Source organism: Neocloeon triangulifer, unplaced genomic scaffold (genome assembly GCF_031216515.1).
Source record: "Neocloeon triangulifer isolate White Clay Creek 2 clone unplaced genomic scaffold, ASM3121651v1 ptg000011l, whole genome shotgun sequence".
NCBI lineage: Eukaryota > Metazoa > Arthropoda > Insecta > Ephemeroptera > Baetidae > Neocloeon > Neocloeon triangulifer.
Window position 1 is genome coordinate 3241646 of NW_026775553.1, and position 24843 is coordinate 3266488.

At 35.8% G+C, this 24843-nt stretch overlaps 2 protein-coding genes across 5 annotated transcripts in view; both read left to right on the top strand.

The window, feature by feature from the left end:
* Positions 1-24843, top strand: part of LOC132196043 (opioid-binding protein/cell adhesion molecule homolog) — a 99829-nt gene that overhangs the window by 62130 nt on the left and 12856 nt on the right. For 3 of the 4 annotated variants that reach the window (XM_059618423.1, XM_059618426.1, XM_059618427.1), the window contains exons 2-6: positions 2036-2133; positions 12372-12579; positions 20766-20915; positions 23494-23622; positions 24192-24338. In XM_059618423.1, coding sequence (XP_059474406.1) covers positions 2036-2133; positions 12372-12579; positions 20766-20915; positions 23494-23622; positions 24192-24338 — 732 coding nt within the window. The remainder of the gene's footprint in view (positions 1-2035; positions 2134-12371; positions 12580-20765; positions 20916-23493; positions 23623-24191; positions 24339-24843) is intronic. The other variant, XM_059618424.1, reaches the window with a different exon arrangement.
* Positions 15492-17172, top strand: LOC132196044 (uncharacterized). The gene is made up of 3 exons (XM_059618428.1): positions 15492-15562; positions 16004-16160; positions 16223-17172. The coding sequence occupies exons 2-3, from the start codon at positions 16061-16063 to the stop codon at positions 17068-17070; spliced, it is 948 nt and encodes a 315-aa protein (XP_059474411.1). The 5' UTR covers positions 15492-15562; positions 16004-16060; the 3' UTR covers positions 17071-17172.

Genomic DNA, 24843 nt, shown 5'->3' on the forward strand with positions numbered 1-24843 from the left:
AAAAATATGTAAAAGCGTTGCTCAACATTTATTTGGGGCAACTCAGCGTTTTGCCCCGACTCTGTGCGCGGAATGTGCGGAATATTTTTAAATTCGCTCACATCACTCATGGGAGGCTGAAAACGTCACACTCGCGGAGCACCCGCCGCTTTTTGATGGACTTTTCGTAATTTTCGCTGAATAGTGAATTTTTCCGAGTCGTGTTCACAACTGAAACTTTTCAGAACAGACTACAAACTCAGCAATAATATTAACAGAGTATAACAAAGAGGATATAAAATATTTCGGGAAATAAAAAATTTAATCACATGATTGCTATAAGAATTAATTCCAATTTAGTAATTTGGTCAGTGTCATTGAATAATAGAATTTACTTTATTAAAAAAGGTTATTTCGAAATTAAAAGTTTTGTACCATAAGAAATGACTATTTTTTTTAATTACAAGCACGAGAGCTTATTTCAAGCAACAGTCGATTTAAAATTTTGAAAAACTGAATTCTCCATAAATGTGTTTGGTACTTTAGGGGATTGTAAGATAAGAGATTTAAGTACGCTTAATTATATTAGTATTTCTGAAGAGGGTATCTTGCAAACCCATGTATGCTAATGAGGCGCAGTGTGGAGAGGGGATAAATTGGAATCAACATTTTGCGGGCAGTAAAATTCAACGCCGCATATAATATTCCTGCAGGGGGTAGTTTGTGCGTGAGAGTTAAGAAAAGGGCGGCAAACTGTTAGCACACGATGTGGTATTCTCTGGCGCCGGATGTGGCAAAGGGCCGAATTATTTTTATGGAGAAATCGCATCAGAGAGTTGTTTATTCGCGTTCATGGTCGCCGTCGCCGCCGGCCGGGCCAGCGCCGCAGGAGGCGAGGGCCCGAATTTGAATACATTTTGCGCTAAACGAGATTACTCTGCGGCACCAATCTCTCCAATACTCATGCAAAAAGCTATCTTTCCTCCAGAGATGCCGGGCCAGATAAAAAGAGCCGAATTTACTCGCGGAGACGCACACAATATTGGGAGGGCCGACGAGAGCGAATTTTGGCAAGCTCTCGCTTTCTGCAGAGCGAGCGTTCGACAAAAATTTATATGACCTCCCTCTCAGCTGGCCCCTCTCGAACAAAAACGAGTTCCGCAAAAGCTCCATCACTCATTGAAAAGTCCGCCTCTGTTTCGGGCCTGCAACAACAGATAGATGGATGGACCAACTCTAAGCGCGAAATTAAATAACACCGCACTACGCCAAGCGCCTCTAAGCGCCTCTTCGCCCTGCTAAATCAATTTTTATGGCGGTTTGTCCTCAAGGACGACACATTTATTTGTGAGCTTTTACACAAGCCATCTGTCTCGCACAGAAAAATAAATGGAGAAGGAGTAGAGCATAAAAGTGACCAACATCCTCTCGTTCCTGTTTATCGTTTTCGTCTTCAGTCTGGTTTTCTTACAAAACAAATTATTTCCCAATTTCAAATTGAGCCTAAAGTCAACAATAGATTTTTTAAAGATGAGTTTCTGCTAAGTAAGAAAACGGTCCGGTTAAAATTTTCTTCAGATTGACTCTAGTTTTTAGATGAAATTTCCAAGAAAAATTTAATTGATTTGTAAAAATGAATTTGTGAAAATTCACACTTTGGCTTATGGGAATTTTCTTAAGAAGTTTTTTCTCAAAATTAGCTTAACTGAAATTAATAAATGTAAGTTCATATCACCCCATTCAAGTAGGCAAAATGAAAGCAAGAGTTAGTTTGACATAAAAATTTACATTTATCTTATGGGAAACGGTTCAGTAAATATTTTTCACTGTGTAGATACCGTAAGGTCCTTGTTAAGAGATTACATTAACATAAAATAAAAAGTTAATTGTTTTTAGACTTTATAAAATGCTTACTGTGAATGTTTTAAGAGAAATATTTTCCAACTACTAATCCTGAAATTAACTTTCAAAATTATTCTCCGCCTAAAATCACAATCTACAGATGAACATTGTTTAGTGTATTGTAATAATGGGCCTCTAATTTTGTTGTTCACAGACATGCCGAAATTCGCAGAAGCCATTCCGAACGTGACGGTCACTGTGGGTCGGGAGGCGACCCTCACCTGTGTGGTCGACGATCTCAGCAGCTACAAGGTGAGCACCCGAGCAAGTGAAACTTTCACTCGCACCTGCGGGCCCCTCTCTATTAATGCAGCCGGCTTAAATCTAGACTACTTATCGATCGCATGAGGTGCCCCACGCAACATAATCCAACGCCGCGTGCAAAAACAATTTAACTATTGGAAGCAAACGAAGCGGCGACGCGGCCGTGTTGGTTGTAATCGAAAATCGATGAGCGTAGGTACCGCCTGTGTGCAGTTAGAGGCGATTATTGCGTTTTATTCGTTTGCTTCTAATTGATTTCCGCATGAGCACAGAGCGCTCGCCAGATTTCAGTCGGGACAAATAAAGAGGGAATTACACAATTTGCTGCGTTGGTTGTAATCACGTGTCTATAAGCCTCCACAGACAGTGCTTGTTTCATCACGCATTCAGTGCAATTAATTAAGTTTTATCTGATGTAGACCAACGTGAGTTTAGTTTTCAGAAAGATGTTTATTGGGTGTTTTATTGGCGTGACCAAAATTGATTAAAATTTTACCGAATCACGTTCATCATCCCAATCAATATGGAAAAATAAAATCAATTGGTCAGCCGACATCAACAATTTACATTATGTTAAAAGATTGAGAAGTTTTAATTTCAGTGTAGACATCATAAGCTCCTTGCTAATGACCGTGTTTTATGATTATTTTTGTGTTAAATTAAAAATTCTGAATTTAATAATTTATTTAAATTAATACTATATAAAAACTGTTTGTTTCAGCGGAATAATTTTCATTGAACAAATTCATTTATTCTGTTAATTTTTTTAATTATTACATGCAAAGCCATTTCTTAATTTGTATTATTTTCCCTTATTCCGCGAAAAACAACTTTTTTATGGAAAAATGCGGAAGGGCCTCGTAATTATAATTATGACCAAAACCCTCACTGAATAAAATTCTAAATTTGTTCCGTCAGTTGTGTAAAATTTTGAGTGAAATGCAGCCGACAAGGCTCTGAAATTCCATCCCGGTTCGCGCGTCACCACACTGGCGGTTTCAACTAACCGTACAAAAAACGTCAGCGCAGTTTTAACGCAATTTCGGGCAGTGGCGGAATTGCAGATAATTGTGCTCGGAGAGAGAGACTATTATGCGGTGGGCTCGGGGACATGCACCGCCCTGTTTGCTTTGCTCACATACACACGATAAACACTCGCCGTGTGTATACCTACCTACACACACATCATCCGCAGCGGCGGAAAATGCGCCTAAGGACAACCTAATTATCAAAGTCGTGTCGTTAAACTGCAGCGCACAAAGCGTTGTAATTTTCCATCTCTCTCTCTCACTCGCGCGCGCGTTTCATCCCCTCGGTGCTGTATTTTATATTGTAGCGGTCCACTTTTCTCTTTCTCTCTCTTTTAATAATAAAAAATTCGCTGTCGGCCGCGTTGCTCTAATGCAAACGGAAGAGGAAACAAGAGCAGTTAGCTCTCGACGAGGGACTTCTCTCTCCACTCTCGCGCGCGCATCTGCAAACGAAGTCTAATGGCGTTTGAAAATTTAAAAAAGTGGCCGCTTTTTGTGCCGGATCCATCGCATATTGAGCTGTCAAGTGCACAAAAATATTGAATAAATACGGTTAGCCATGTGTGCCGCGCGCCACAGACTCACGCTCCATTGACTTACAATGTCGCTCTCTCCGCGTGCAATTTGAAACAATGTCCGTGCATTTCGCCCCCTCGCTTTTTTCGCGGTCACCACCTCTTTTTTGCTTTGCAAATAATGTGAGATTGCTGCGCTTTATTTCCCACCGGCGACCTAATTTTTTGCAACTAATAAATTCTGGGAAGTAAATTAATATTTAGAGGACCTTCCCAGTATCGTTTTTTGCTCTTGAAGTTGAGGGAAAACAAATTTAAAAGTGTTGATTTTTTCCGAAAGAAATTTTGTTCAAAAATAAATCTCCTGATTGCTGATTATAAATTATTAGAAACAATTAATCAAGTGTTTCTCTTAGACCCTTATCAAAATTAAAATTTCTTAACTTGGCCAAAGACCTGCAAAAAATTTGGCCAGTAATTATGAGTTTTTGATAGCTTTGAGATGTAAATATTTTTAATTTTAATTTAACGTTGGTCAAAGAAATATTTAAATTCACATATTTTTTTTAAACTTTAATAACTTCTCTGGTTGGCAAAAATATTCATGGAAAATTTCTAAATTATAATGGCTTTCCATAGAAATTTAAAAACTGTCACAATTTCAAAAGCTGCATGAATGATTTCAGGCCAGTGCACATTTTTATTTGTTCAGTAGAAACATGACTTTTTTGTAAACAGTAAATATTTTGTTAAACTTGCAGACAAAGAATTACAGCTTGGAAATCACCCACCTGGGAAAAGTCTGCGCGCACTTCACAAAGACAATGAGCTTCTTCTCTCTCTCAAAACATAAATTCCCCAGCAGCTGTGTTAAGTAATTTCTCCCGGCGTCATCGCCGCGCCTCTTTCAAACAGAAGCGCCTTGTTATTTATTTCCGAGTCGATAAATTTTTAATGTGCGAAGGAAGGAAGGAAGGAAGGCAGGCAGAAGTGGTATATTTTCTCGGGGACAAAGACGAGGGAGCTGTAATCGCTCTAATTTCTCGGCCGGCGAAGAGGAAAAGAGGCAGATCTGGATGTCGCGCATGATTCAAAACAAAGAAGGGAGTAATGAGAGAGGACGGCGGAAAATAATGGGACTTGGTGATGAAGTACCTGCCGCTCGCTCCCTTTCTCGCAGCTGCTTTTTCAATTGCACACCGGTAAACACAATGACCAGCACGGCCGATTGAGATGTGAGGGTGGTTTGATGGCAGGGGAATTTCCTCAAGAGCTCGCGCAAACCAAAAAGAGCCCAATCGATACTTCAACAAACGTTCTATTTATTTCACAGAAATAAAATTATCCACCAGTGAGCATTTTTTTCTTTTGCACAGGTTAAAGACTCACTCCGGTCATTTGTATTGCCCTTTATTCCAAAAGATTGCTAAATTTTGAGTATATCTTGTGAAAACACTACACTGATACAAAAATTTTGGAGTATACCAGGGAATTTGCCTGTAACCGATCGCAGTTACAAGTGATTTCATGTTAAGTGACGCTCCAGAGAGGAGTGAATTTATACCACGCGCTTAGCCTGTAGAACTACAGGAAAATTTCAGGTTACGTCCAACTTTCAAATATTGTCTCCCCTCGCGCTCAGGGAAAAAAGCAGCGTCAGGGTAAGCGCATCTCTAGATGTGCATTTGTCTGCGACCACGTTTTGTCAGTTTAGAGTTTAGAGCAAAAGTGGATGATGGCGGATGAAGTGCTGGATCAATTGCGAAGCTTTCTGTGATTTTTTCCCAATTGAGCCTCGTTGTGAGAACTGGTAAGTGGATTAATTGCTGCATTAATTCCGTCTTCACTCTGAACCTAAATTCAATCGTTTAATTCTTTTTCTGGCATGATAATTCTTAAAAGAGAATAGGTCTGCTCTCGGAGGCTAACAAAAATTAATTAAATTTTTCCTTTAGATATTTATCTTAAACAGCACAATTATTTCAATTTGCGAGTTTTTATTTTAATATTTTATAGAAAATATAAGACAGTTTGCCTAAATGATTGAAATATTTTTCGTATGTAAATAATTAATAATAAATAATAAAATATACTATCTCGGTCAAATTTACATGCCATTGGGCTTGCATAAACAGCAGAGTTAGATCTATTTTCTCAGTTGGCTCATTCTTATTTCCATACACGCAATTTTTCATTCTATTTTAACCTCAAATCCTTTACGGAGATGAGATCCATTTGACTAATTATTTGAATTTCAACGCAGGTCCATCAAATCTCAACAGAGCCGAAGAGGGCACCCATATAACTTCGAGATACTGGACAATATTTGCTGTGGACGCTGGACAGCCAGAAATTTCATGGACTTATATAAATAAATTAAGTGTTTGCTATGTATTATAATGACCTAATTTTAATTATTTAATAAAGAATTACTTTGTAAAAATGAAAATTTATGTCAATTTTAAAAATTTTAGTGCGACCTATTTTGCTAAGTACTTTTGAGAACTATAAAATTGTCATCATATTTTACTTTGAAATATTTTTATTTCTGTTATTTTTGAAAATATGTCGGTGTTTTGAAATAATTCGCATCTGTATACAATTTATAATTTTAACTTCATATCTTTCACGCTGAGAGATTTTAGTTTAAATTATAAATTTAACACTGATGCAAATAATTTCTAACATATTTTCAAAGCCAACAGAAATAACAAATATTTCAATAAAAGTAAAATCATGGTGAACTCCAACCAAATAAGAAGTTATGAACCATATAAAAAGTATGGTAGACTACAGGCAAAACGATGGTTACAAACAGGCTATTTAGGTGGGGGACTACAGGCAAAACGCGAGTTACGTTCCAGGGGTTTCTCCTGTTATGTATCAAGGGAGTAGCGTGGTGCGCTACTAGCAATATGACTGGCAACAAGAGGTACAGACCAAAACCTTGGTACAAACCAGGATTTTTGTATCAGTGTATGTGAAAATGCGAATCACTGTATTACATTTTCTTATGATTGAGACGCAACGGTTTGAAATTTTCACACAGTGTTTTCACAAGATAAACACGAAGTTTAGCAATATTTTAGAATAAAGGGCAATACAAATGACCGGAGTGGATCTATAAATTTAATTTTTACAAATTCACTTCTATTGCATCTACTTTTTTATTTAATAAGGCAAAATAGATATTTTGTGTGGGTTTTTACCAAAATTGTTGTTTGAAGTTATAAATAACTATGATTGTTATTATATCATTACTAGGAAAAGTAGAGGTCCAATTTTCCGTTTCGTGCCTGCGGGTTTTGTGTGCGACTCCTCGTGCTCGGTCAGTCACGTGTCGCGAGCGGATTCCAGAAATATGCAAAATCCACGTGCCCTCGACGTTGCACAAAAACACTTGGCGTGAACGTTAGCGAGGGCGTTTCGTCTCATTAAATTTCGACTTGTGCACACGGCCGTTGTTTAATATGAGCAGAGACGAAGCCGCAGAGAGGTATGCATTCACTCACTCTCAAATGTAATGAATATTTAATTAGAGTCTCGTCAGCAGCAAGCGGTGCATGCGTCATTGCGCAAATTTATTTATTTATGCCAACTTCCCTGTACCTGACATTTCGCTCTCCAACACGTGCTGCTGCTGCTGCTGGACTTTTCCAGTTTTAATTTTCTTACAATCCTCTATAAAATAATTTTAAAAATTAATAACATTTGTTTTCATGGTTTTGAGTTCTTTAAAAGATGCTCTATGCATTTGCTTAATTGTTTATTGTAAAATAAAAGAAAACAAAAATTTTTTATCATTATTCTATTTTAATGGAAACATTTTAATCAATAGTTATGATTCTTTATTTACAATTTATGTATTATTTTTTTTAATGGTCATTTAAACTTTAAATTAATAATTATTAAAAATGCAATCAAAAGAAAGTGGTCAATATAACGTGAAAATATCAACGGTTTGATAACAAATCATTCATTGGAATATAATTCTTTAGACCAAATATCCACGCTGAATAATAAATTCAAAATATTATTCCCTTTTGATTGCCTCTTAGTTTGTGTATAAGTTTACGAAAAATTATCACCAAGTTAAATCAACAATGAACTCTATATATTTTATCAAAACGACTCTAAAATAAAAACAAAACAGGAATTTTTTTAACATGAATACCTGAAAGTTCTGATAAATTGATTTTAAATAGAATAAACATTAAAAAATTTGATTTCTTCAATATAATTTCTGAATATGTAGGCAAACTCTATATCTTACAGTTATTATTGCCATTTATTATGTTGAAGGATTTTAATGCACTTTTCGTAAATAATTATTTGTTATAGTGGCAATGTAAATGTCCTTTTCATAATTTGCATTATTTAAAAATTCCAAGAATTTAAAATTGAGTTCAGTTTGTTGACGCGCAAAATCAATTAAAAGAGTTTTTAGATTCAATCAAGAAATAAAAGAAAGTGGGATAAACAACAGCAGATTAAAACGAAAGACGTTTTTGAGTCAAAATAAACTCACATTACGTTCACCTTGCCTGCACAATAGGCAATAAAGATTTCCACTTTTATCTCTCTGGAGATGCAGTAAATCCATTTGCGGTTGCAGATGCGAAACGACACTCTGCTTTTATTGATTTGCATATACATATACCTGCTAAGGAATAGTTGCAAGTCCCCAAGTGGAAATCCTGGCGCGCGCGGCGACGGGCACGCCTAAATGATTTATGCGCCGACTAATACTAGAGGTGATATTTTAATTTCTATCCAGCGCGTATAATTTATAATGCTCAAAGTTGGATGGAGAGCTGCGGCGCGATTTTCACGACTCCTTTGGGAAAAAGTTTCGTGCGCCTCCTCTGCGTGCCAACCCAGCCAACATGCCGCACAATCAATAATAATTATCATGCCCGTGCATTTCTTTTGCTCTGCTGTGTCGAGTAATTTCCACCTGCTAGCTTTTGAAACAAACTCCCTTTGAGGCCTGTGAGCACCACTCCAGTCCGGGATTTGCGCAAAAGAAGGAAATTCCTCGCGCTCCGTTTTTTTCCTCCCTCTCGCAGCATTTTTAATATCGCTCTGATGGAAATGAAATAAAACGGCCACGTCGCCGAGCTGCTTTTTTCAAACGCAATCCGGCCAGCATGTGACGATGACACTTCACTTTGCGTACAATTTATTCGCATCTGACGCGAATTTACTCTTGTTCCTCGCGCGTGTTTCAATCTTTCGAATCACGCCAGCACTGTATAAATATGCGCAACCGAGCATTTCTCTCTTTGTTTCCAACGCTTCACTGATGCTTTCCAGGCGCAAACTCGGTGGCAGTAATTTAAACCTTAACACTCGCGACATAAAATGCTGCAATTCTTAATGCCCATCTATTCTGTTGCTCTCATTGTTTCCTATTTTAATAATTTGATAAAAGCAATAAAAAGCACAAAATATTTTTAAATATTTGTGAAGCTTCACACGTTATTAATTTAATTTTATTTTATTTTTTTTTTGTTATTTTATTACATATAAAAATTAAAATTTTAATTCTTAATTTATAATATTTATTCTTTTATAATTATTAAAATAATTAAAAATAAATATTTAATATTGAAAATATATATTAATATATAAATATATAAAAATAATTAATATAAAATAAATAATATTTATTTTTTAACCCAAATTTTTTAATTACGAATTTGTGTTCTGCCAAATTGTATGTAAAATCAAGTATTAACCATATTAGAAACGGATTCTTGCTAGAAATGGTGCCGTTTTGTCCAACAATTCCAATTTTTAAATAAATTGTTTTCAACAATTGAATGTAAACAATGTATTAATGCATTTGTAACAATTAGGGCTAAAATACAACAATAATAATAATGACAGAAATAAAAAAATTTAACTAATACAAATCACTTTATTATCTTATAATTCTTTCAATTATGCATCATATTTATATTTCAAGCATTTCTCCAAGAATTAGTTTTTATTATATGTAAAAGTTTGAAATATTCCCTACATTATATTTGAGTAATTTTGCCAAACCTAGGAAGCAGCACCAAACAATAATCAAATCCACACCAATCAAAGCAAACAACTCAATTTAATAGGGCAGACCACGCTTTTCATTTCGCAACAACGAAAAGCCATTAGACCGGTTGGAAGCGCTGACTGGCGAGTTTGACATTTGCTCCGTCAAATCCGAGAGTGACATTTCAACGCCCAAGACCCGAGGGATTTTAAAATGTCATCGACGCGCGGCGGCGGCAATAAATGAAATATGCCAACGGCGTCGTCAAGTTTTTCAAATCGCCCTCTGCAATCCCTCGACTGACAATAAAATAATGATAAAAATAACAAACGTGGTGCCACATTTATTAATATTTCCTCTCGTCAGACGAAATGTATCACAAAAGCCAAATACACGCGGAGGGGTATATTTTAATTGCATGGGAGGCCCGCTTGAAATCTCATCTCATTGTCCGCGCGCTCTTTTATGAAAGATGTTGGCCAGGCTTTAGCGCCTCCTTCGTACAATGGCCACCTTTGTTCCTGCTTATTGTGTTTTATTATTGCCACCGCTCTCTCTCGCACTCGCACATCACAATGGCTCAAGTCAAAATGAGATTCCCGCCACTCAAACACACGCATAATACATGTGCAAAGCTGCGAGATGATGATTAACTGCAGGCGCTGATATAAATCTTTTATTCCTCTGCGAGCCAAAACGACCATTAACTGACACAATTAAGGAAAAGGCAGCAAATTCAGCACTCTTAAAAATGAAATTAATTCAATTTTATTTTCATATTTTTCTGATTTTCCTTTAACATTTATATAGTTTTTAGGGCTTTGGATAAATTAATATTTTAGTTTTGAATTTTAATTTAAATAAGTGGCAAAAACTTCATTCGTCAATTTTTATAAAATAATAACTTAATAATTTAGAATAGGGGTTAAAAATCAACTAACTTAGTAAGATCTGGCAACGTAATTTAAAGTAATTAAAAGAACTTCTTGCGTGTCAATTTTGATTGGAGCTAATAAACATTAAAATCCTAAATTTCGCTCAACCTGGGGAAGTTAAGTACCAATTTTTTCAGTTCTAGATAGTACAAGAGATACGAAACACTGCCAAAAGGAAAAAAATCAGTTTTTTCTATTATCCGTTAGCCATAAATTATTATTGATCAATATTTAATATATTATTATTTACTTTTATACTTTCCAATATTAATATATTTTTTACTATTTAGAACATGTTAAAGAATTATATTTTAATAAATATTGCAGTCATAATATTAATTAATTCACTGCCAATAGAGTTTATTCCCGACTTGGCAACACAGTGAGCGAGGCTGCTTATTTAGCGTCCGACTGATAGGATTGGAGGCTCTCGCTGTAGTCACAAAGTCTGAATAGCGCTCACCATATTATACAATATCAATCAGCTGAGAGCCAGCAGGGTGAAGAGTAGCGAGTAATTAGCAGTCTGTTAATGGGCTGACGAGACGAGTTAGCAGGTGACACCGTGATTATCCACTCTCCAGCTGATTAATAATTGACAAACGGCCTGCAAAGGTTAGACGGAAGTAAAATTGCGCTCGGATCAAGCCATGGTGTAAACACACAGGAGCTCCAACTTTGATAATTACCCCCTGCGGATGCCGTAATTACGTGCGAGGGCTGAGATTTTCATTCTCAATCTAGCCAAGTGCAAAGACAGCAGATTATCCTGCTCCTCAAGAAGAAGAAGACAAACCCGAGGGGGATTATTTAATGAGCGGGGAGGTGCTTTTGCTGCACACCCTCGGGTGCAGCGCCAAAGGAAAGTGTCGAGCGGCGCTTTTCGCAAAACATCCCAGGAAAAGAGTGCAGGTGACTCGAATCCTGTTCTAATTCAGGATGATGCGGTTTTAACTGAACAGACTAGGTGCGTAGGATGGCGACCGCAACGTATCAATTCTCATCATCAACTTTGTCTTGAGTTCATATAATTAGGCACGAAAATTCAACCGAATGATCTAGATTGTTTTAATTCTAGAGAAATCTTCGTTCACAATTTTGTTTGCCTTTAAATTACATATGCTTATAAAATTAGTTTAATTTAGCTTTCTTTACGTTGAGGGTTTCAGGTGACAAAAGAATAAATAAAAAAAAATTAGCAGATATTTGGCAGTTTGGTACATAATTACAGAAAAAATGAATGCTAAAAAAATTATATAATTTTTGCGTGAAATATATCATATTGATGCATATTAAAAACCATCAAAAACGATTTGGTTTACTAATTATTTTTTTTTTTTTCATTAAAGGTGTAATTAATTTTTAATTTAGTCTGTTTTTCTATTAAAATAAACTTTCAAATATTATAATATTTCCATTTCCATTATTGTATTATAAGAGCAACAACAACTACATTTTACGTGGGCAAGAAGTAGAATTAGAACACATTGCCAGACGTCAATTGAGTTTCATTAGTTTGTTTTATATCAGCAGCATCTTCAGGATGTAAAGCAGTTTATTTTTGAACGATTTTATTTTATAGTGGTGCGGCGCCTTGCAAAGCTCGGCAGCGCTGCTCTTTTCCAGGAAATTAAATTTAGGCACCGGTCGATATCCGTTATCTGAAACTATGTATAATAAATATGTGTGCCTGGCGTTTGTGTTGCAGGTTGCGTGGCTGCGAGTTGACACCCAGACCATCCTGACCATACACACCCACGTGATCACGAAAAACCACCGCATTGGGGTGACCCAGAGTGACCACCGCTCGTGGTACCTGCAGATAAAAGAGGTCAGGGAGGCGGACAGGGGTTGGTACATGTGCCAGATCAACACTGACCCCATGAAGAGCCACGTCGGATACTTGGAGGTTGTAGGTAAGTTGCAATTACAGCTTTTAATTTTTTTTTCAAATTGAAGGCGATTTTTAATTCTTTTTAATTTTTAATCCATAAATTTATTGCGGAGATGATGAGGTTTAAAATGTAATATTTAAACAAATTATAAATTATTTTTCATTGAAAATAGTTTATCATAAGATAGTAAATTTTTCAATTGTACTGGTTTCATGTGAAATTTTCATTTTAATACATATTACGTTTTTAACTACAATTCATTTATGTATATTGATTTATATAATAAGTATGTAGAAAATAAAAATATATTTTATTTATATATCGCTCATACAGCGGCTAAATGGACAAAATGAAATTTACAATTGAGACGTTTGGTTAGTTTGAAATTTTCAATATCAACGATTGGTCATTTCACGATTTACAGGCACGGGTGTTCTAATCGAGAAAAACAGCGTTATTTGTGTGTCAACGGGAAAGTGATTTTTGAGAGCGTCTAAAAAATGGAAATTTTGAGATTTCAAGGGTGGTCAGTCATGAAATTAGTTGATTTAATTTATATTTATGCGGTAAAAGTATAGGAAAAATCCGGATTTCCCGGAAAAGTGAGTTATAAGGAGGTTTGACAAAAAATTCATATCTCAGCTTCTAATTGAGATAAATTCAAAAATTTAAAGCGAAAATGCAGCTCAAGACATGCCCTTTCTCGGGAATGGGTAGGGTCGGTAGGGATAATTTTCAAGGCCGTGTTTCTTAATGAGGGTGAGGTGATAAAAATTGAGGGGTTGTAAAACAAATGTTATGCAACTTGCAGAACGTTGGAAAAAATTACAAAGGAACCTCATCATATGAGACAACAACCCCTCATAGGGCGAATATTTCCTGCAACCCCTTAGTATTGAAAATAAATCCCCGAAATAGGTCCATTTTGGCCATATGAGACACATATTCAAGAATTAATTACAATACTAAGGGGTTGCAGGAAATATTCGCCCTATGAGGGGTTGTTGTCTCATATGATGAGGTTCCTTTGTAATTTTTTCCAACGTTCTGCAAGTTGCATAACATTTGTTTTACAACCCCTCAATTTTTATCACCTCACCCTCATTAAGAAACACGGCCTTGAAAATTATCCCTACCCATCCCCGAGAAAGGGCATGTCTTGAGCTGCATTTTCGCTTTAAATTTTTGAATTTGTCTCAATTAGAAGCTGAGATATGAATTTTTTGTCAAACCTCCTTATAACTCACTTTTCCGGGAAATCCGGATTTTTCCTATACTTTTACTGCATAAATATAAATTAAATCAACTAATTTCATGACTGACCACCCTTGAAATCTCAAAATTTCCATTTTTTAGACGCTCTCAAAAATCACTTTCCCGTTGACACACAAATAACGCTGTTTTTCTCGATTAGAACACCCGTGCCTGTAAATCGTGAAATGACCAATCGTTGATATTGAAAATTTCAAACTAACCAAACGTCTCAATTGTAAATTTCATTTTGTCCATTTAGCAGCTGTATGAGCGATATTATAATATAACATAATTTTTTATATATAAAATTATTATGATCATTTTTTATTTTTTTAATTATGAGTACAAAAAAGATTTTTAATTTATAATGTTTTTTTTTCAAACAGGCAACAGCCTTTTTAAATAATGTATGTGATTTTTACACGCGAATTGTTTTATAAGTCATTTAAATATTTTCAAATTTGTTTATAATAAATGTCAGATTTGACAGAGTTTGCTATGAGTTTGAGGCAGACCAATATATGACTCCTGCGTCGAGCACTGATGGGAAAAATGCGATAATATGAAATTTGAAGTATTAATTCATTTACTTATCCAAAAATATAATTGCTTAGAATTATTTTAAAATTGTGCATTTGGCATCCTTTGAAAATAGTATATCATTTTTCCATTAACTCTTTTTAAAATTAATAATTGCAATTGCGCCAATTTTGAAATCAAAAATTTCACTCATCATTCTTGCATAAAAAGAAAAGAGAGGGTTATTTATTATTAGAAAAATAGGTAAAGGATTTACTCGGAGGGATTTCCATTCGATTTGCCCGACTGTCGTGTTCTCCATTAACCGATATCAAGAGAGGGATTTGGAATTTTGGAAAAATTAGTTGGTTGATATAAGTCGTAAGTGGGTCTGAGCTTATTTGGCAGGCAGGGGAGCTCGGCACTCACTCATCTTTTCATGTATTGCTGGTGGCCTAGCCGCGCACAAAAGGCGGCGCCGCACTCCATGAATGTGCTAATGCCATTTCTTGTTACAAGCCGGGATTGCTGGTGAGAGATAGATGATGGAATTCTTGTCACAAGTAGCGACCTTTCCGAATGGAATTCCATTAAAAAAGTGCTGCTCACCCTTTCTTGGGCTTTCCGACAACAGGCTGCGAGCTCGCAGCATGGAAATGGGGTGGGTTTTTTTCATTTCATTTGGAGAAGGATTTATTCGCGTGATGACGGGGGGCATCGATGACATTTCCTTTCCCTGCCGCTTGTGTACTATTATACATCGCTCGTCCCGACTTTTTATCATGCTGCAGAGGGAAAGATACATAATGGCCCTATTGTTTTATTTATTGTCGCCTCTGCTGTGACATTCACCGTGCCAAAAGCGCGCTGCAGCCCATATTTATCGTCCCCCGGTTCTGGCTCCACCAGATCATGGTGTTTCATTTTTATTTTTTCCCCAATTTTTTTTTTTTTTGCCAAACGCCAAATGGTATGTGATTGGTTTTTGTTCAATATTTTGTTTTGCGGCAGTACAAGTGTTTCATGGATATGAATTTATTAATATTGCATGCGTAATGAAGGAGGAAAGAAAATTTTCAAAGACGTCATTAAACCAGGAAACGTGTGGTAGATTTAATCTAAATATGAATTTACACACACCGCAGTTCACTGCGTTGTCAGTCTCGGACGAGAATTGTCACCATGAAATCACTGCTGTTCCTACTTTTTGCATCAGCCATAATGTCAACAGGTAAATTTCTGCAATTTTAAATATTAAAATATTTAATACCAGGCAACAAAGCCTTGATAGAAAAAGTGCAATACTGTTGAAGGTTTTAATACAATTTATTTTAAGAATTAACTTTACTGTCATAGAAATATCATTCTTGTTGATTTAAAGCTTTTTATTTACTAAAATTCTTTTACATTTATTAAAATTTTGTATAAATTTCGTTGTAAAAATTAAATTAAATTAAGATTAACAAAATAATTATGTTTTTTTTCTATATTTTTGGTTACTTATTATTAATAATATATTTTTTAATTGGTACAATTCTTCTCTTTTTAAAATTTTTAAATTTGTACCAAGTTAGTAGAATAAAAAATATAAAATTAAAATTCTTTCACTATTTTTGTATACATGACTCCAGTGCATCTTAAAATATTCATGAATGTGTATTTAAAAATGCAGCCTTCAGTGGGCTTCCTGATTGTGATTTGTACTTGGACAACTGCTCCACTTGTAAGGATGACCAGGAGTGTCTTTGCGATGACCATAACAATTACTTTGCCTTGTAACAAAGAGTATGGAAACTCCTTTGGATTTGTAGAAGTTTTTGATGTTGCCAGTAAGTTTTGCAAACTCTTATAGCGATCCAAACACTTCATGATTTTAAATTAATTTTTTCAGATGAGAATTTCTTTTGTAAAAGCACTAGATTTGCATCAGGTTCTGAGAATAAAACCCAACGTAAGGACGATTTGACGATTTGTACCACTGTCGAGAGTTTCCAGAACATTTTAGTGACCTCTCGCTGCACATCAAAAACGAAAATTCGCAACAAGGAGGATAATTTGCTCATTGAAAAATTGAACAATTTGGTGGACAATTGTTTAAACAAGTGTCCAGAAACGAAGTTTTGCCCTGAAGTGAAGCAACATTTCCAAAATTTGACCAAACTTCTTGAAAATGCAATTCAGATTTACCAAAAATCCACAGGCGATGAATTAATATTTCCATACCAATCGACAACCAAGCGTTCCAAACCTATCACAACCCCAAGCACGCCGGTCAAAATGGACTCGAGTGAATTAAAAAATTGCACGTGCCCCACAAACTACCAGAGTGAGATCTTTTCCAAGGCCCTTATCTGGTCTCTGGCGGCGTTGAACGTTTTTCTTTTGTTTGTTTTGTGCATCATTGCGGTTGTGAAAATCGTCAAGGTTTCGGCACACAAGGATAAAAAGGAAGTGGTTGTGTACGACGATTGTCAGCACGCGAGCGCAGTCACGTTCGACTATCCCGAGGTAGTGGCGCTTCGGCAGCGCAACGACAGCACCTCGGAAAAGGAAAATACGGGCTCCGCACAACAGGATAATGTGGCTTATGATTACGCGTACGACCACGTGGTCGGTGTTCCTCAGCAACTTCCGCAAAGCAGCGCGGAGAGTGCGATTTACACGAGCATCCAAGCCGCTCCGAATCCATTTTTCGTCGAGCTGAACAGTAAAGTGCAACTGCGTTCGAACAAGAGATAAAATCGGTTTTTGAATTTATGCAGTAAATATTTTATGTTTATTGAATATGTAACATTATGGGTAGCAACAATTTTTTGAATTAAATAAAAAATTCAATTTGTAAAAAAATGTAATTTTCTTATTTCAAAAAAATTCTGAGCTCTGTACATATCGATTTCATGTAGGTTTTATCAAACCAAATAATATTAAAGTACTTTTATGATAAAAACCAGTGCAAATTCCAGTTTCAATGCGTATTTTCTTAGAATTTCAAGCCATAACACGCAATCTTTTTATTTTGAAACAACATGACGTTTACTTTCCTTTTACCCAATTATGTATGAATTGTTTTGATCTAGAAGTTTTGATATGTAGAAGGAAACCCCGTTTAAAAGAAAATTGCTCAATTAAAAAGTTTTCATTCGTATTAATCGGTTGAGAAATTAAATTATGATTTGATAAAAAATTTAATCAATTTTTAAAGGTTTAATTTAAGAAAGTTACTCTTGGAAAGAGAACTCGCGTTTGAGAGGCTAATTGAAAAACAGAGGCAGTGCTTGTAACAACTTTTCCAACTTGTACATAAGTGAACAGGGAAGCTTTGGTTGTTGCGAGTCGGCCAGAATGTGCCCCCAAATATGCCTTATTAAAAGTCTCGCTACTTCTCTCGGCGCGGCGCGGCGACCGCGCGCGTCTTAGTTAGGCTTTGTTGTATCATTAATGGAAACAACAGCTCGCGACTTGAGTGTGTGTGTTGTTGGAGTATAACGAAGTAGCGCAGGTAAGCAAATGACTCCTCCGCTCTCTCACAATGGGCCCCTCTTTCTTGTTCCGCTCGCTCCAGGAGAGTTTGTTTGTTTGTCCCGCCGAATATCAAAGCTGGCAATATTGCGCGCAGCCTGCTTTGTGTGAAATTATTTCCTCAGCCCGCCGGCTGGTCTCTTGCTCCAGGCTGCAATCTTATATTTTATTATTCGCCTCTCTGATTTGCAAAAACATGGCGCAAAAACTCCGTATGTGGAGGAGGAAGCCCGCTTTGCTGAATTATTTTTGCCCTTGTGCGTGCGCCCATCTTCTCTTCTTCTTGTCTCTCTTTCTTCGGTTGTAAAACTCCACTTGCTAAGACAACTCTCGCGCCCCTTTGTGTGTTTGCTCGTTGTTGTTTGCTCCTCGCCGCGTCACCTTCCTTCTTCTGCCGGCCCCAACGAGTTAAGTTGCGAGAGAGAGCCAGTGGCGGTACTTGAATTTAAAAATTTAATGAAAAAGCAGAAAGAAGACTAAACAAAATAATTTTTCTCAACAAACCTAATTACTGATCTTTATTATTTTGGCAATTAACTTAAAAAATTAATAACCCTTGTGGTGATTATTTTTATTATTAATATCCAGAAAAAAACAGGTTTTTTTTAAATTTTGCTTTACCTAAATTCTGAATTGCTTTTAAATTTTCACTTGAATTCAAAATTAGTAATAATTTTTTATTAACTACACAGAAGACGCTACTATCATGAATACACTCCAGATCAGAGCTTAAATTATGATCCTGTAAAATATTATTAGTTATTACATTGTGTATGTAATAGACGTAAAATTAAATATTAACCATGTAAGTACTTCATTTTTCACCATATTTAGTCAGGGACTTGATCCTTTTTCTACATTTAAGGAGGTGATACAGGGAAATCTTAGTTTCATTACGAAGTTTACAACGGCTTTTCTCTCCTACGGCATTTAAAGTTTCAATCTTGAAAACGTTCACACTTCAAATAAAGTAATTTTACAATTAAAGATTTTTAATAATTATAATCTGTTAAAATTAATTTTAAAATAAAATGTAGAATTAATTAATGTTTATAAGGAACAGATTTCATGAGATTTAAATAAAAATATTTTTATTTTATTTCTCAAAAAGAATAGCTTTTTTGTATAATAAAATAAATATTAAAGTACTTTTTTAAATGTATACACTTAAAACAAATCAAATGAATATCTTTGATGTGGATTCTGAAACTAAAAACACATCAAATGAATATTAAATTATTAAAATGGTGAAGCATAAAAATATTTATTTAATTCCACCCCTCTAAAAAATCATTTATTTTAACTACACAATTTCCTCCGAGCGGAAGTCTGACTTTGAACCGAGTATTATTTAGAGTCTGCGTCTGTGATATTATTTCAAAACGCAGCAATTTTTTTCTCTCCCCCAAGCAAGTGCTTTTATTCGAATAAAACACAAAGCGATAAATTTTGCCGGCGGCTTGCTGATCAGGAGTTCCGCCACTGGCAGCGCAATCGAGAGGCGAAAGAAGGGAAAAAAAGCGACCGTAAAAAGATGGAATTACATTCATAGGAGCAGGAGGGCAGCAAACGCGCATGCATATTTCAGCCGTGCTATCTTTTAATAACTCGGCGGGTCTTAATGAAATCCCGCGCCTTTTTTACGGCTCAAATTCAGAGAAGGCGCTTCAAAGGGACACCATCAAGTGCGAGCGGGCGGACGGACGAGCGAGGGTCTCGTCGCATGCAAGTACTGTCGGTATATTTGCCATGCACAGAAGAGCAGAAGGGAACAAAACTCCTTTGCTTCTGTGCGCTATTTTCATCAAAAACACACCGTGTGTCACATTAAAGGTTGCTCTCCGCGTGTCCATTACTTTAATTAACAGAGCAGCAGCCGCTTCAAGGAAGAGCCTCCTTTGCTCCTCCGACCCGCGTGTAACTCAATTTTGGCGCATTTTTATTTCCACGGAGCGAGAGAGAAAGTGAACCGGGGACCGGCAATAATTGTGTGAAAAACGGGCGCAAAACTTTTGCAGGGCGCACGGAAAAAAGTTCGTTTCGTGGCGGCCCCGGGCGGATTGGGCTCATCAGCGCGTCCGTTTAGAGAAATGAAAATAAGTCATGAACAGAAAACTCGTCACCCGCGGGTTTTGCTTCATCTGAAATTAGCATTAATTTTTTTCTGAATCCTTTTATGCAAAAATGAAAGAGAGAGAAAACGTTAGCTGAGGCTGCTATTTTTGCTAATTGCTCTGAGCCTTTGAAAGGTGCGACGGTAGCTTGAAATTAAAATTCTTTATAAAAAGAATTTTTTTCATTACTTTGCCAAAAACGTTAATATCCTATAAAATCACTATCAATTTTTCCATTGCAATCTAACTTATTTAATTTTTCTAAATTTATTCTTTATTTAATTTTTTAATTTACATAAATTTTACTTCGATTGTTTGGAAATTTCACAACAAAAAATGTTTGCAACAAAATAGATTTTTTAGTAGGATTATAAAATATAAAAAAAACTTGTGTCGATAAGAGATTAAATATTATATAGTTGAAGAAAAGTATGCATTAAAGATAATTTTTGTTACATCCTTTAAACATAAATATGATCAGTTGAGATAGTAATTGGGAACAAATAAAATTTGATGAAGATCTGATTGAAGTAATTTTATAATAAAATAATTTATTACTAATACTTATTGTGATTGCAGGTTGTCCTTGAATAAAAAGGAAGTCATAAAATCTTAACAGGGTAACACAGGGTTAATACTGTGCTTAAAAATGTAAATAGGTCAAAATAAATGCTTTCGAAATAGTTATTTTTAGTTTTAAAATGATTTACTGTGTTATTTATTTAACGTTTAACTAATCTGTTAAATCGAAATTATAACTTTTACGAATTCAAATTGAATTATGCTAATTGCATGTTTCAGTGCCTCCGGACATATTGGACTACCCCACCAGCTCGGACATGGTGGTGCGAGAAGGTTCGAACGTGACCCTGAAGTGCGCGGCATCGGGTTCGCCGCAGCCCATCATCCAGTGGCGCCGCGAGGACGGCGGGATGATTCCCGTGAGCCAAGGTCAGGAAGGTAACAGCCCGTGTGCCCTCAGCCACGAGCTTTTGCACGCCAAGTAGCTTATTTATTTCGGCACAAAACCCTTTTTTAGTTGTTGCGCGGCGGAAGGAGCGAAGCTGCAAAGCTCCTTTGCGGGATTACTTTTCAGCATGCACTGCATTTTTTTATACAAAGCAATCACTAATGGGCACATTTTGCCGCACTCTTGATAACTCGGATAATTTCAAAAGATAATTGGTATTTGAAAACTTGCGACATCTCTTTCTTGATTAGAGGAGGAGTTAAATTGCGTCTTTCCACTTCATCTGCAGCATCTCGTTTTCCACTTCTACTTCTTGTTAATTATCCGAGCGAAAACAAAAACTATGCAATTCATTTCTTGGCTACTCTTTTCATTTCATCCGGTAATTTATCCGCCTGTTTTTCTAGCAGCTCTATATTTACTGCGCGGTGGTGGAGTGGAAGATAAAATTAGATGATTGCCAATTCGTTTCCTTCACTGCGCGCTCAACGAGCTTTTAAATGCCAGCTCCAATTTATCTCTTCATTTTATTTATTTATTTATTTATTAAGAGCAATCCGCTGATAATTGGAAATTTTAGAGATTTTTGCCGTGGAACAGTCGAGCAACTTGTGCAAATGAGAGGGTTGCAATTGAGGCTGCGTTGTCTGGGTTTGGTGCCAAATTACATGCAGAGATAAAACAAAACGGCCTTTGTTTGCAACTCGACATTATTATGCAGACATCAGATGACAGAATGGGACAAAGAAAAATTGTTATGAACATGCATTATGCAGCCCTGCTCTTGCGACATTACTATCTGTCAAACTGTGTCAATTTAGAAGTTGATGATAAAATTTAAAGCAAGTAAAAAGTTTAATTTGCAAAATTCATGCACAGAACTTTCAAAATTAAACGTCAAATGTGTTAACAAAAAAAAACTCCTCAAAAAGTGGTTGGCATTTCTTCTAGCATGTAAAATTTGGTAATTTTGCTTTAATGTTGTTAAAATAATTGTCTCCCGAGAAATTCTGAGATGTATTGCTAAAAATGTCTTTAAAAAAATCACATTTATATCATATTAAAATTTCCAAAAAGCTTTTTTTTTTTGCTTGACATAATGAAAATGACAAGAAAATAAGAAATGGATTTTTGTTATCAATATTCTTGATTCTTCTTGGAGTATAAATTTAAAGTCCACTTTTGAATTGTTTTTACTTCCAATGAAAAAAAAATATTGCCTAATTTTGTATCTGGTGATAAAATCTGTCTTCTTTCAAGGTTGGGCCGTTTTTACAACGAGAATAATTCATGTAAACACACAACTTCATTAATTTTTAATTCGGAGACAAGTGTTATCACAGCTAATTATTCATAAATTCTTGCGTGCGAGAAGCAAAGGGGAAGCTCGGTCAAGCGCAACCCTCCGATGGCGATAAAAGTTTGTGCGCGACCGCAGGCAGGGTAATTTGTCGGCGCGCCCTTGGTGCATAGAAATGAGCATGATACTCGCTCGTAGCAGGCGGAGGTGACCTGAAAAATAAATATGTTTGTTCCGAGGACATTATCTTCGCGGCGTGTGTCGTCGTCTCTCTCAATATGCGAACATGCGAAAACTGTTCTATCACACAGTGGCGCGCTGGCAAAATACGTCAGGGCGGGGTTAACACCCACTTTGACCTGGAAGTTTGCCAGAACAGCCTTTTTGCCAGTCCGCCCGAACAACTGAACTGCCTAATCTAAAGTGGAGGATATAATAATTACTTAATTAGACACGCGGGCGGTGTGGGAAATTAAGCCGTTTGGCACCACTTTGCTTTAATAAGCTACAAGGGTGTTACGGGCTATGTGTGTGTGCTATTTATGCGCGCACACCCGCTTCCAAACGCCCTTTCTGAAGAAAGCAAACATTTTCCTTATCTGAGCTGAAAATATTCAAAAATCGTGCTAAGTTTTGCTCCAACTCCTAGCTTCAAAATTTATGTGAGGCTTGCGCATTTCTTGGCATTTATTTAAAAACTTAATACTATATAATAGTAAAATCACTTAAATCAGGTCAGCTAGGCAACAAGGACAAGTATTTGTTAAGTTTTGTTTTTTAAGTATTTTTTTTTTTTAAGTTATAATCACTTTAAAAATAAAAATGAAAAATAAACAACATCTTGCTTTAAGTTAGCTTAGGTTTAATTTTTTTATTTAATAAAGCTGAAAGATTTTTTGAGGCAAAATACAGACTGAAATCAAATGACCTGTAACGAGAAATATAAATTTAATATTTATATTAATAAACCATTAAATTGTGCCAATAATATTATATATTTAATCGTTAATTAACAAATGAAGTGTGTTTAAACATTTATTACATACATACTCAATAAAAAAATAAATAAACATAAATACTTACTGTGAATGGGAAAATCTAGTGATAATTCAAGTACCTTTTGCAACCTCTGATTTTAATTGCGTTGCACAAACTAAATTATCAGTTATGGCCACAATATTCCGGCTAACTAATTAGTAGGATGAAATATAGACAAGATTAATCAGGCAATTCAACAACCGACCTCTCACTTGTTTCAGTTCCCAGCGTAGAAGGGTCCTTGTTCAACATCACGAGAGTGAATCGGCTGCACATGGGCGCTTATTTGTGCATCGCTTCAAATGGAGTGCCGCCGACAGTCAGCAAGAGGATCATGCTCATCGTACACTGTGAGTTTTGAAACCAATTTAAACCTCTTGATAAATCATGCTTGATCGTTTTTCAAAGTTTGTTAAATATTTTTTATATTGAACCAGCTGGAGAAACCAGTTTTTTTTTTAAATAATAAGAATATTGAGGAAAAATTAACTCTTTGCAAGCAACAGTAAGAATAAAAATTTTTAGTTTTTATTTTATCTTTATATGCGAATTTCTATGATGCAAACTAAATAATAAACATTCCACCTATGATTGAAAATACATTGTTAAATTAAGTTTCCATCACTTACTCATTTCAGTGGGCTTATTTACAATCATGTAAAAGAACCTTATTTTGCTCTTGACTGTTATAAAATAAAACTATAAACCGTGCTTTTAAACTTTTTAAATAAAAAATTACAATAAAAATATATTGCTTAAAAAATATATTAAAAATAATATAATTAAAATAAATATAATTTAAAAAACAAAATAAATATCATTGAAATGTTATATTGTAAATTATTTGATAATTATAAAATTTCTGAAGCATAATTTCAAAAATATTATGCAATTATGAGTTGAATTAATTTTGTTCCAGTTCCACCTATGATATCCATTCCGAACCAATTAGTAGGAGCCTACGAAGGTCAAATGTTGACCCTCGAGTGTCAGTCTGAAGCTTATCCGAAGTCGATCAACTACTGGACCAGGGAAAATGGCGAGATCATTGCGCAAGGTATAAACAGTTAGTATCGCACAGTTGAGCGCCGGCTGTGAGTACCACACACAGTTTTTCCTAGATGTCAGCAACGCGCGATTCGCAACTGCTTCCAAAATCATGCCGAACTTGCTGAAAGCCAAAAATTGCGCCATATCTGTGCCTCAGCAAACATTTGCATTATATTCCCAGTTTGCAAAATTCGCAAAACTTTCCTCTCCTTCGAAAATTCAGAGGCACAAAAAGACACCGCCAGAAACTATGCTAATGGAAGAGCCTTTTTCAAAGGCTTCCCAAGGGTAAGAAGCGATCAAATTTTTGTGGTAAAAAATATTCCCCAAAGGAGAGCAACTTGAAGAGACGTTGACAATTTCTCCAGAGATGTAGAAATACGTCGACGGCAATTCATGACCTCAAACAAGCACCTCTCCACATTTTCATGTTTTATCTGCAATTTTTGCAAACTTTCAAAGAAAAAAAGCCAATTGGCCTTTTTCGCATTACTTGAAACAATGGTTAGAGTAAAAAATGG